This window comes from Prunus avium, chromosome 4 (assembly GCF_965620075.1).
Source record: "Prunus avium chromosome 4, drPruAviu1.hap1.1, whole genome shotgun sequence".
Taxonomy (NCBI): domain Eukaryota; kingdom Viridiplantae; phylum Streptophyta; class Magnoliopsida; order Rosales; family Rosaceae; genus Prunus; species Prunus avium.
Genome location: NC_142287.1, coordinates 24,494,901 through 24,508,472, shown reverse-complemented (window position 1 = coordinate 24,508,472; position 13,572 = coordinate 24,494,901). Strand labels below are relative to the sequence as shown.

The 13,572-nt window shown below is 33.5% G+C and overlaps 1 protein-coding gene across 2 annotated transcripts; it reads right to left on the bottom strand.

The window, feature by feature from the left end:
- Nucleotides 1–1,164: 1,164 nt before the first annotated feature.
- On the bottom strand, nucleotides 1,165–9,268 carry EMB2737 (embryo defective 2737). 2 transcript variants are annotated; one of them, XM_088252600.1, is made up of 12 exons: nucleotides 8,968–9,268; nucleotides 8,451–8,515; nucleotides 7,882–7,980; nucleotides 6,721–6,853; nucleotides 6,214–6,273; nucleotides 5,136–5,195; nucleotides 4,086–4,208; nucleotides 3,617–3,688; nucleotides 3,167–3,304; nucleotides 2,889–3,044; nucleotides 2,242–2,346; nucleotides 1,165–1,339 (listed from the first exon to the last, which is right to left on the bottom strand). In XM_088252600.1, the coding sequence occupies exons 1-12, from the start codon at nucleotides 9,190–9,192 to the stop codon at nucleotides 1,310–1,312; spliced, it is 1,266 nt and encodes a 421-aa protein (XP_088108726.1). In that variant the 5' UTR covers nucleotides 9,193–9,268; the 3' UTR covers nucleotides 1,165–1,309. The 2 variants fall into 2 exon arrangements, with proteins under 2 accessions (XP_088108726.1, XP_088108724.1); XM_088252598.1 differs by having other exon boundaries at nucleotides 1,165–1,342; nucleotides 8,968–9,267.
- Between the last annotated feature and the right edge of the window lie 4,304 nt (nucleotides 9,269–13,572).

Sequence of the window (13,572 nt, the reverse complement as noted above, 5' to 3'; positions counted from 1 at the left end):
ATATTAATTAAAGCTTCAAATAATTATATAAAAATTAAGTACTTGAATTTGTCTCTTTGTTGAATGGTGTAACACGAGTTCTTAAGTTGACTAATATATATGTCTAGTCAAAGAAAATATGCTGTGATTAGGCAAATATTAAGGGCAAGCAGCAATCATCTTTGTAGCCACAAATTAACATTCAAAGGGACGGACGTTCTACAAATTTCAAATTTCCCGATATAGGTAAGTTTTTCTCCTAATTAAGTATGCGAGCCACAACTTTCATCCTAACCAATACCAATGAAAATGGCAATGTTGAGTCAGATAATTTTATATTAACAATCAATTTACAAAATCCCATTTTGATATACATTGTTCGCACATTCATAACAGCTTAAGCTTTGAAAGAGGTCTTGGGTTCGATCCACAAATTCCCACTTCTTTGTTTCGAGCTAGGTAACTCATTGCCACATATAAACCTAAATCTTAGAACACTAAAGAATATAGCCAATTTGGTTTTCTTTCTTTTGTTACCTGCATGATCGATTCTATTGTCAAATCAAAGTTTGGCTCCAAGCAAGTCTTGTGGTCGACATATTATGAACACCTTGACCTAATGATGTTAGCAACTTGATGTGTTTCATTAGCTTATACCTTAAGGCAACTCGGATTGAACACGGAACATAATATCTATCAAGTGATGAGGTTTTAAGAGAAATTTGAAATGAAAGCCTTGGCCTAAAAGAAACTACGAAAAGTAAACAAGCCTAACACACACACACAGTACATGTGGACGCACCGACTCTGATCTTGACTCTACCTTATCTTGCCGTGCCTACACAGTCTCTTGTAAGTGGTCCTTTAGGTTCTGTTTACATATGTGAAGCCTAGCTCGTCCATGTAATTGTGTTTGCTTTTTTTCCTTTTCTTTTTATATGAAAATCCATCTAATTGCTAAGCCTCAAGCTATTGCATATGTGCTTCCTTGGTCCCATCATTGCCTACCATCTGATCCTTCCATTTTCTTTCTAGAGGAATCTTTTTTTAATGGTTGGAATTCTATTTGGATTTCAACTCCTCTACAAATTTCGGAATGCATTGTCAATTTGACATCAAAAGCTTGTTGCTCCTCATTTACATCACTATTGTCCCAAATAGTCTCAAAAATGGAAGAAGATAAGCTGAGAGTTATAAGGGAAATTAATTACTAAAATAAGCAATACACACCGGGTGGAACGATGCAGTGTAGCCAAAAAATCATACATAATGAAAAGAGCTCGAGGCAGTCCACAGTGCTTTCTGGGTACAAAAATTGTTGAAACTATCATCAAAAGAACCACCATCTCCGTTGTCGGGTCTTCTGCAACAATTATAGGCGTCAAACACAAAAGAGTTACAGCATTGTATGATATTAGGTGAAACCTCAATTGTTAAGAAACAAGATTTCACATATGAGGATTTCACATATGAGGGGCTAAAACAGCATGATAATTTTCACAACACCCACAATGTGTTGAAAGTGAAAAATGTGGTCCTAAGGTTCAGCAACCATGAACTAAGGTGTTTAAAAAAGCTTTTTGGTAGAAAGCACTTTCTTGAATTTGTATAGAAACCAAAAGTAGGGTTCAAACAATATCTTAGAACTTTCATTATACAGTACAATACAAATTGTAAAGAGTACCACTAGAGTAATTAATCGAGGCAAAAGGGCTGATCACCAGTATTTAAACAAACTGTCAATTTGGAGCTCTCGACTGGACACTCAACCATAAAGAGAAGCCTAAATCAAGCTTTGGAATCCACTGAAACCGCTGTCCGAATAACACGAATATTGGACGTACAGGACTTTCTAAAACGTAGTTTACAATTTTAATACTACATGTGTAGTCAAATGTAACTCTTTTATTAAAATTCAAAGTCCAAGTTGATGTATATTTTCAGAGTCGGATTTTAGGGTAAGTGGAGTGAGATGGGAAATTTAAGACACAAGTACAAGAGAAGGCAGCCTTATATACATAGACCAAATATCTTAACAGTGATGAGCAAATACTGCAATAGCAAGAAGTTGAGCACTATGAGAAATGACAAATAGGAAAAACGTAAATATTTTTTGAAAGGGTATAGGACGAGGATTATTTTTCCTTTTTTGGTCAAGTAATAGGATTCATCAAATAACCATGATTAGAAAATTAGATTCGGGATAAATTAATGCTCAACAAGAGTTAATAAAAAAAAGTGAAAGGGGAAAAGTGGTAAAACCTTCTGATTCTGATCTTGTGATGGTAATATAATAGGCTGAGAGAGGATCCCACTGTCAATGTTCTGCATGTATGGACGTACCTTCTCCTCCAACATCTCATTCAACTGAGCATCAAAATGGATATATAATGTCATTGCACTTACAAATAAAAATATAAAAATATGTTCATAGCTAAAATAACTACAGTAGTAGATGGCAATAGTAATTTGGAAAGTCAATCTCCATGGAAATTATAGGCAGTATATGGGATGGCAAGTTCATTCCTTTGCTGAGAAGGAGAGCAAGTTAACACATCAGTTTTTGGGTTGAGGGAAAACAAAATGGGAAGGAAGTAAGTTTCCAAATGTAAGAACGATATTTGCATGTCAGTTTTTGGGAACTACAAGCTGGAATAAGGAATAAGTTACTTGTATGACCAAAATATTGTTGTTGCATGCCTCATACAAAATTTTGGCCTTCTTCTGGGGAACTCTGTCCAATTAACTCACCATCTTCATGGTGTCCAAATTGCATTAGTCTATCAGATTGCTATATTGATAAATTCTTTTTGCTTCATTTCCTATGGATTTCTTAAGTTCATTAAGGAAGAGAAAGGGGAAAGGAAACAAGTTCATTTTCATTGCTACATAAACTTATAAGTACTAACCCTTTGCTGGCGCCATCTATTCTCCCACTGTGAATCCAAAATTTTATCAGCAATTTCTCTTTGAGCATTTAGAAGAACAGTCATTTCATAGAACTTTTCAGGATTTTTGAGATCCTCCTTGCTCCAAGAAGATGCATTCAATGGAAGGTCCAGTTCCTGCCAATGCTCTACAGTGAGTTCGTAATTATCCAAAATAAGAGTGAACATCTTCCTTATCTTTCTCTCTGATACATACAAAGAATAAAAACTAGTCTATTGATTGAAGATAGATTACGTACACCCCAATTTTGTGGCCTTGGTGGAGGATCAAGTTTCATGACTTCTGCTTCAAGTGCTTTCTTGGCTTTATAGTAAGGGATATTTTTTACAATAACAGGATCTTCCCTGGCTCGAGCAGGATCTATGGAGATCAAGGCCTATATACAAGAGACTAATCATTTTCATATGGAATTAAGTGCTGAAGCTTAAATTAAGAGAAAAAATCTTCTTAAAAAAAAAAAAAAGAAGAAAAGGAAAGAGGAGTTCATAAAAAGAAGAGACCGAAACTTGTTTTCTCATAAATCTTTAAGATATGAAGTTTTCTTTCCAACAAACTTTTCAATTGGACCATGATAACATTTTCAGCGCTTGAGCAGTGTCTTTGTTTCCAAACAATAAAGAATACAGAAAAACCAACTCGTTAACTGAATGTTTCATAATAACTGATTATTATGTGCAAATTTTCTTACTTCCTGTAAGTTCTCCCAGCCAGGTTTCCGCTTGGCCACCACATCACGAAGTTGATCATACCGCATAGACTCCTAATCCATGAAGAATCAACAAACAAGGGAACAGATGAATAGATAACTATAGTAAGGCACTATTGCAATCTTCCTTTAATGAACTATTGTAAAATATAATAAATGTCAATGTGAAATGGGATATTGAGATCAGGTAATAAGGATATGTAGGTTCTTTTTTAAGAAGAAAAAAAATACATATTTTTCACCAAACCAAGGTAAAGCTCACATTTTGCTTATGTTGTTATAGTATCTTCAAATTATAGCATGGAAATATTGCCATCACAATATGATAACAACATAAAAACAAGGTGGTGTATACTATCTGAAATACAGTATTTATTTATTTTTAATAGAATTCTGTTTTGCATTTGAGAAGGTGTTCCGAATTGAAATACAGTATTTATGAATTGTCAACCTTGTATTGCCACCAAATTTTCTTCTTGACATCATCATCAAAGTCGAATCCACCTGCAACTTGAGGCAAGGTAAACAGCCAAAATGCAGCGATGCTGGGATCTTTCATGCTGTGAACTATATGCTGAACCAGTTAACAAAATTGTTAATAGGAACTCAGATAAGAACAAGATATCAAAACTGATATCTAACGTTAGTTCTATTCTTTGTATATTTATGCATAAAAAGGCAAATTAAGCTCCCAAGTTCGAATCCCCCCTTCCCAATTGATAAAAGAACACCAATTAAATACATAAACATGTTCAAAACAAAATTTGTAGTCTAGAAAGAAAACAAACAATATTAACGGGAAGATTACAAACACATCTGTCTTTGATTAAAATCATTTCCCCAATTTGTGATGATATCTATTTTCTTAATATTTCTAAGCGTCTTTAGCAGCTATATTATCATGCTTGATGATATGGCTCTAAGTCCTTGATAGTGCCTTGACTGGGACCATTATTCTTAACATTTTTTTGCCCCTTCAAAGATCCAATATGAGATTGACTATCTTCATCCACAAAGAATCCTTTCTAGCAATGCTACCCTACAACAGTCACCAAATTTGACTCTTTTAACAGATTAAATCTTTACCCAGTTACGCTGGTCAAAGCAATGTTTACCACTGCAGCCAGAGAGCCTATGGTTAAAAAAAGGTTTCACTCTATTAACTGTAGTCAGAGTCATCAAGATATCCCTAAGATCCTTTAGCAGCCACATACAAGTAAGGAAAATGCGGAGAGAGAAATTCAATGCCGAGAATAGATAAATTCATATTGTGTTCATCATTGGACCCTTTGTTGGGTTGTGGTGGGTTGCAGAAGGGAAAAGGCCCAATTTCTTTTAAGAACATGAGGAAGAAGTCTTGGTCTTTCAGAGAGAGCAAGGGGAGTGATGGGGGAAAATTGCTTCATGGCAACGTAATTTTAGATGGCAAAATACTCTCGCTAGTAATTATACTTATCAAACAACAAAATTCAGATGGCACAGGACAAGAATTGGTACTGGCCTCATAGGGGTAGTCCATCTTCCTCAAAACATTGTAGGCTTTCCACGGAGGCTCCATGATCTGCAAGGAAAAATAAAAAGACAAGAGCTTATAAGGATGGAAGCATTATAAAGAATGAATTGATGAAATAAGAGAACATGGTAATATAATACCACAAATTCTTTCAACTCAACTGTAAAAACAAACAAGCATTTATTAATACTTTATAGAAACTCTGAAATACATATGAGGATGATATGTCCTTAAATTTAAAGGGAAGAAAGCAAAAGAATCAATCAACCTTCAACCAAACAGGATCATAATGGAAGACCCAAAAAAAGTGGAAACTGTTCAAACTCTTGAAAAATGGAAGCAGATAACCTAAAAAGGCAGTTTTATATCCAGCATTTCGCTCAAAAAATTTAAATGCTATGTCCACAGTTCTAACTAATATCAATAATCATAAACTTTGAAGGCAGTCCAGTTTACAACTATACATGATAATGATCCAACTTGGGAGAAATTTGTTCAACCAAGTCAGAATCAAACTCAATATATGGATAGAAGTTGTTTTCAACACATGGGTATAGTATGAGTAATAAATGACAGATTAAAGGTGTGAAGGGCCGCCCTCCTGTTGATTACTCATCTTTGTTGACAAAAGGAACATAGCTAGTAGCGTTTTGACATAATCAGCTGCCAAAAACAGTATATACGTATTTCATAAATATAGCATGTTTTCCATCCATAACCAGTTAAATGGATATGGACTCAAGTATCAGCTGTCGTATAAATTTTCCCTTTAAATGTTTAACACAAGTTTGCTCGAAATAACACGCTTCCCTTATGTAACATATTAAATCGAACTCCAAATATTCTAACAGTAAATCATTTAATGTACAGAGAACTGTGAAAGTAATTGGAAACAATCAATAGCTGAGTTCTAGACTTGGGAAACAAGAGATGAATTCACATCCTATTGTTGAATCATGCATCTCACCAAAAGTGAAGATCAAGTTGGAGTATTCAGAATTTCAGATTAATGCAATATCAAAGCAACATAATTTTCAAGCACTAGAAAAATCCCAAAATGGCTCACATCATCTGCAGAGATTCTGACTTGTAATTTGTCCTTGCATTCATGACAGCCCACCACACCCTGCAATACAATAAACTATCATGTCAAGTATGATGCTGAAAAAATGCAGAACATGACTGGAGGGAAGTAGGGAAATTTGCAGAAATAAGCATATGCTACTGTCACTTTTATTTTATTTTTATAAAGACATCGGTAACTTTTAGGTTGGGTTCCCAACTTCTGAATCGCATAAGAAGAGTTGCATGGTTAAGGGTGTTCCACAATTACAACAGAAGAAGAGAGAAAAGTCTCGTAGTGGCTCTCTCTCTCTCTCTCTCTCTCTCTCTCTCTCTCTCTCTCTCTCTCTCTCCCTCTCATACCACTCTTAACATAGGAGGACATTTATGAGTGCAGATCTTCAGTTTGTGAGATGGTATCATAGTTGGGATAAAATTACTGATTTTGAGTTTGAAATAGTGGGAAAATGCATGTAACTAAGTCAACTGTACTTCGGACCAAAAGGTTTACCGTGCCATCACAGGTCGGGCAGTCTTTAGATGGTAATGGCGCATGAAGATTTATGGAGGATGGAAGGTGAACCAACTCAGCTCGATTATCAGCAATGGCATCTGCAACACATTCAGCTGTTGCCTTCTCTCCACTGATGAGGATTCATATGAAAAATAAACATGAAAAAATATCATATTGGTATCGTTGGATAAAGGATTCATTGCATTGGTGAGGCTGATGATGATAATATTAATAGCCATAACATAACAAAACATACAGCACCATAAATGTCTGAAACTGTAGTAACAGGGAGAAACAGTGCAGAAAAGCTATATTTAGTTTCAGAAACCACATTGCAACACGTTTCTTTCTAAAATGCTAGTAACCTCCACTTATAGTCAAACAAAAGAGTCCTTTTCAATAAATTCGAGAAATCTAATAACTTCCAGCAATCAAGTGGACTCCCATTTTGTAGAATAAAAGCCATAGTTTGGTTTGAAGGAATATACTATGAGGCCCATAAGAAGCTCTTGATGGTGGAGTCATATTTTCTTATCAAAGTTCATTTTGGCAGGAGACATTCTTGCCCATTTGTGGGACTTGCTACACATGCTATTCAAACATTATACCAGAACTTAGAATTCTTTCGATCATATATTTGGGTAGTTAAGACTTCAATAAGTTCTTATAATACGAATAGCATTTGAATCATGTATCCTTAACTTTTTGCATGAACAACTATCAGTTTTATCTTCACATGTTGTTTTGGGTAAATTGATATATTATATTCTCATGTGCTCCCAACTAATGCAAACACCACAGTATATTACAATACCCAATCAATCAAACCCCTTCAGTGATTACAATAAAGGATTACATACACAGCTGAGAACTTTAAGATGCCAATTATGACAGTGCATTACGAGAAGAATTCTCATATAGGCAGATTTTATTAGCCATCTGTATATGCAAAAGTGCAAAATTCCCAGAAAAATAAGTGATAAACTGTTCAAGATACAGCATATACTTAAAAATCAAAGCCCTAAATACTTGGCAAATCTCCCTCCTTTTTTTGTTTAAAATCTTTTCACTTTGTAATGAATAAGAGCATATTGTAGCTCATAGGGTTACCATGTTTTTCATATTTAGGAATTAAAATCTAGTTGGAGAGAAGTCTACCTTTTCAAGGTGTAATTTTTCACTTGGTAGTGCACCCTCCCTGATCCTCTACACATGGTACACCGCAATGCCTGCCAACCATTGCAGGTTCCACAGTTCCTGCACTTCAAGACTGCAATTAAGAAATCATCCAACTCCTATAAACTATGAACCTAGTAATATCATCAAGTTCACCATGGAAAACATTCACAACTAAGAATCTTTTAAACTTAGTTTGGAAGCTTAGAGATCAACCAGGAATACTACCAGGGTTTTGAAAAATTACACAAAATGCTATACATTTTTGTGTACAAATTACTTCTGAATGAATAGAGTGGAAAGTACAGCATCATCTTTATACATTATGCAAATAATAATTTTCTTTTACTAGAGAGTTTAGCATGTTGTTTTGTTAGATGATCAATCTACAGAGCATATATATATATATATATATATATATGAATATTTACATGTATATACTGAAAAACCATAAACTATTACAGTGTTCGATGCTACAATATCAAACGGAGCATATGAACATAATGAAAGATAAGGACCGCCTTGAAAATTGAAAGGATAATGAAAAATACCTCTGACATATCACCTTCTTTCCCAGCTCTAATGCTATGTCATAAGTCCCTAGGGTAGCAACTGCCTGAAATCAACCCATGAATAAAACCAAAAGAGAATAAAGCACTTAGAATATGCAAGTTCCCAAGAGTAGTAGCACCTCATAACCTACTTCACTGAACTACAAATATAATTCAGCAGGCCAATATAATTATATATTCACCAATTTATACTACATTCATTGCCACAAAAATCCACACAAACCCCAATAACCAATGAACAAAAACCCATCGACCCGATTAACCAAATGACACAAACCATACAAAACTTCAGTTAACTTCTCAGAATTGCATACCAAAATCCATTCTTTAACCCAAAACTCAGAAAACACCACTAACCCATTTAGAGAGACCTAGTAACACATGGCACGGAATGAAAATTTCCAGTATTAAGTTAAAAGAGCAAATAAATTCTCAAACTTTGCAACAGACAGATAAATTCCCACATGATAAAAGTTCGTGTTTTACAAAAACTCACAAAGATTGACATGTAAGAGAGCTTGGAAACCAACTCGGGCACGCCAAACCCGCGTGGAGCAGAGCCAGCAATGTCAATGGCAAGAGTAAAAGGAGAGAGAACAAGCTTAATAGGGAACTCGAAAATGTCAATGAGCTGTTGGCCATATCGAGCTGTGAAGATCTTGTATTGAAAATCAGCAAATTTCTTCACGCTCTTCAGCAGACGGTCTCTTCCTGTTGACATGGTAGGAAGAGCGAGAGACAGAGAGAGAGATATTGCTCTTGTAATTGCAGAGGTGGTTTGTTAATTGGATAATGTACTAAAAAGAGAGCCCCATCCTGGATATGTATAATCAGATGCGCAGCAATATTAGTCTCCATGACCAAACACTCCACTTTCATTTTTTCGAAATTTTTTTCTTTTGGGGTGGGATGTTTGAACATATCACTTCATGATATGTAAATTTAACTTTTTAATAAATTTATGGTTTAGGAACCAAAATCTAAAAAGCATTTTAATGTTAAGGAATAATAATCTTTACACATGTGCCAGTTTGGTATTGCTTATTTGGGGTGATAAGTGATTTTTAAAAAAATTTAGGTAGCCCAATTCGTTTGGTAAACTATGAGAAAATCACTTATAGTTAAAAATTATTGTGAGAGAAAGCTATAAAGAAAAGCAGCTAATGAGGTGCTTTCATTTTTTGATTATGCAGGAATCAATTTCGAAGAAGCACTTGATTTTATGATTATACGGGAATCATTTTCTGATTCTGCCGGAATCAATACCAACAACATTTTTAACAAAAAATTTACCAAATGCCAAATTGTTTTCTCTCACAACTGATTTCTTTCACATCAAATCTGACAGTGATTATTTTCACAACACAGCAATGCCAAACTAGCATAGTCTCTCAAAAAAAAAAAAAAATTACATATAAATGTTATATTTAGGTATATCTAAAAGAAGTGAGAATTTTTGACATGAGAAACTCAAAAATCAACTTAAAATTGTATTCTTAGATAATAATAAAAAACCAATAAAAGATTAGGGCAGCAGTATATTTATTAACGTTACTATTTCAACCAAAGATCTTTGAAATGATTAATAATAATTTGTGTATCGAATCAATATACCTAACATACGGAATCAAGTCCAATTTTCTTGTTACCAAATCCCATATGTCCCTGATTCCTCCTTAATGTTGTGACATGCGACACACAACTTAACAGGAGTTTAACTCTGTTAACTCTCTTTTAGCCCTTTTTTTAATCAAAAGAATTAAAATATATTATAACACAAGTTTGCACGCCTTTTCATCTTCAGCCCCTACATCTTCTCCATTGTGCAAAACTTAGCCCCTGCATCTTCTCAGCTGTGCAAAACTCAACCCCTGCATCTATTTCACTTGTTGGCAGTATTCTTCATGTAAAGTGTTGTTTGAAAACTGAAGCAATTATCAAGAACACTCCAACTCAGCATGCAATTCTCTACGACAAATAATGTGTGCAGTAACAGAATTTAGTATTACTCGAGAGAACGAGATCGATCAAAGGCAAACATTCCCACACAAAAAAATAAATAAAATCGAACTCTTTAATTGCTTTACTATGAAATTTCTCTCTTTTCGATATCTGCTTTGGATGTTGAAACTAGTAAATTAATATCTATAAATAATATAGTCGCACACCTATACTTGATTTTAATACATGTCAAGCATTGGGACGCAAGTAATCGTCGTCACTATCATAAAATTAAACTAGTGAATAAACCTTTTTCCTTCTCTTTTTCTGGAAAAAAAAAAAAGGAAACCAAATGAATTATTATTGTTGCAAATTAATTGTTTAAAAGCTTCTTGTGCGATGGCTCTAACACCAGCAGCCAAAATCTTTGTTTGAAATTATTGTTTTGGTTGGCAAAGAGATTACAAAATCACAATCTTGTATTTTTGTTACAACAAGTAAGAAATAATCTTAGCCTCTCACATTAATTCATAGTTAGTAAAATACGGAATGGGAAAAAATATGAATAAAATACGTACGTGTTTTATTTGGCAAAATTTTGGCACATTACAACTTAAAAGTTTGGCCACTATATTATATTTTAATATATATTATTTACATTTTTTAATATATATTATTTTTATTCAATAATATGTGAGAATTATGTGTATAATACATGAATTTTGTGTGTCTTATTGAAATTTTTGTAAAAAAATACATGTATTAAACATGAAAAATACATACATGCCTGCATAATATGAGTATTGTATGTTTGCTTTTTAAAAAAAAGTGAACTTTACTGAGTCTTTAAGATGTTCGCAAAACACGGATGTATTATTGAAAAATACATACGTACGTGTATAATACATTATTAAACGTGAAAGTGCTACAATCTTTATACGTGTAATAATTTTGGAAAAATAAAAAATCAAAAGGGGACAATAGAGACTCAAGTAATGGCCTAATAGTAATGCATAATGCTTTTAAACAACTCTTATTGGTAAACAAAAAATGGGGGAAAAAAAGATCCCACTATATCTATAAAACGTATAGCCGCGCGGCTATACTATTTCTTTTTAAAATTTTAAAAAATCGAGTATAGTCGTGCCTCTTTGGATTTAGCTTTCATTAATAATAATTATACTAGCCTCTCCGCACGCGCTTCCGCGCCTGCGAGATGCTTTTTAAAAAAATAAATTAAATTTATTCTAGAATTAAAAAAGATAATGGATAGTTGTGTTCCATAAAAATAGACTCATTATCTGATTTTTCTTTTAATTTTAATTTTTTTAAATATGAAAAAGGTGTGAATTTACCATATTATCCTCATTTAATTAATAATTTTAATTCTTAATATTTGGATTAACCAAGGGCATTTTCTGGTATTTTGAATGTTTCACTATTCTCTTCATTTTGCTTTATATATTTACTAGCCTCTCCGCAAGCGCTTCCGCGCCTGCGAGAGGCTTTTTTTAAAAAAATTAAAATTTATTTTAGAATTAAAAAAGATAATGGGTAGTTGTGTTCCATAAAAATAGGCCATTATCTGATTTTTCTTTTAATTTTAATTTTTTTAAATATGAAAAAGTGTGAATTTACCATATTATCCTCATTTAATTAATAATTTCAATTCTTAATGTTTGCATTAACCAAGGGCATTTTCTGGTATTTTAAATGTTTCACCATTCTCTGCCTTTTGCTTTATATATATAGATTAATCAAAGACTTGGGCATCGGGCCTTGAGCCTTGGAGCTCTTGGGCTCTGGAGAAATTTAATTAAGAAACCCAAACAAAAATAAGTAATTTATTTTTTTGACGTCCATTAAACTTCAAGTACTTACTATTTATTAAGTCATTTATGAAATCAATAACATATTTAACTATTCACTAAAGAAATAATAATTAAAACATAGTTACTAATTAAAGTAATTCAAAAAGGGTAAGATATTACTTAATTACATATATTAAATAAAAGAAGTTGGCAAAAAGAAGAAGGAAAGAAACTAATTTTATATTTTCAAAATTAAAACACAAAAAACAAACCCTCTCCTAACGAAAGTTCGTCGGCATGGGTCTATGCGAAAGCAATGTGCTGGATTAGCAGAGTATAGCCGCGCGACTATAAGTTTTTTTTTAAAATTTTAAAAACCGGATATAGCCAATCGACTATATATATATATATAAAAGACTCGTCCGGTGCCTAGGTGCCACATGTCAAAAAAGTAAAGAGGCGTGGCTATACTATTTTTTTAAAAAAAATTAGGAAAAACAAGTATAGCCGCGAGGCTATACTATTTTTAAAAACAATTAGGAAAAACAAGTATAACCGGTTGGCGATACTATTTTTTTAAAAAAAACAAAAGAGGAACGCATGTGAACATGTCAAAGTAAGTATAACCGCTATTTTAAAAAAATAAATTTTAACAAACCGGGTATAGTCGCGCGGCTATACTATATCACCCGGGCAGCGCCTAGGGGCCACGTGTCAAACAAGTAAAGCCAACCGGCTATACTATTTTTATAAAAAATTAGGAAAAAGAGTATAGCCGACCGGCCATACTATTTTTAAAAATTTCACAAAAAATCGAGTATATCCGCACGGCTATACTATTTTTAATTTTATAGTAATTAGCTTTCTTGTTATCAAAGAGCCAATATATACTCCTGGTTTCGTCTGTATATATCTTTCTATAAAGCTTCCTATGTATAGTTGTTTCTCTTACCTTTTGTTAGTGAGAAAAGTATATATGGCTATAACAAGGATAACCCTAAATCCCTTCTTCTACCATACAATAAAAGTTACACTTATGTTTTTTTTTTTAAATACAAGCGATAGTCTAAACAAGAATGGAGAGGGGTTTTTTTTTTTCACACACACTATCAAGATGTCATGGGGGTTCGAACATGAGACTAATTTGATATGCAAATCAAACCCCTTTTCCACTTGGCTAGACTCCGATGGCAAATACTGCTTAGTTTATATTGTATTCTTATGATGAATATTTTTGGTTATTTTTGTGGTATGGTAGAAGAAGAAGACCAGAAGCTAAGATGTGGGCACAGAAGTCGAACATGGTCTGGGACATGCATTCGGCCATCAGAATGTGGCAGGCAATGCAA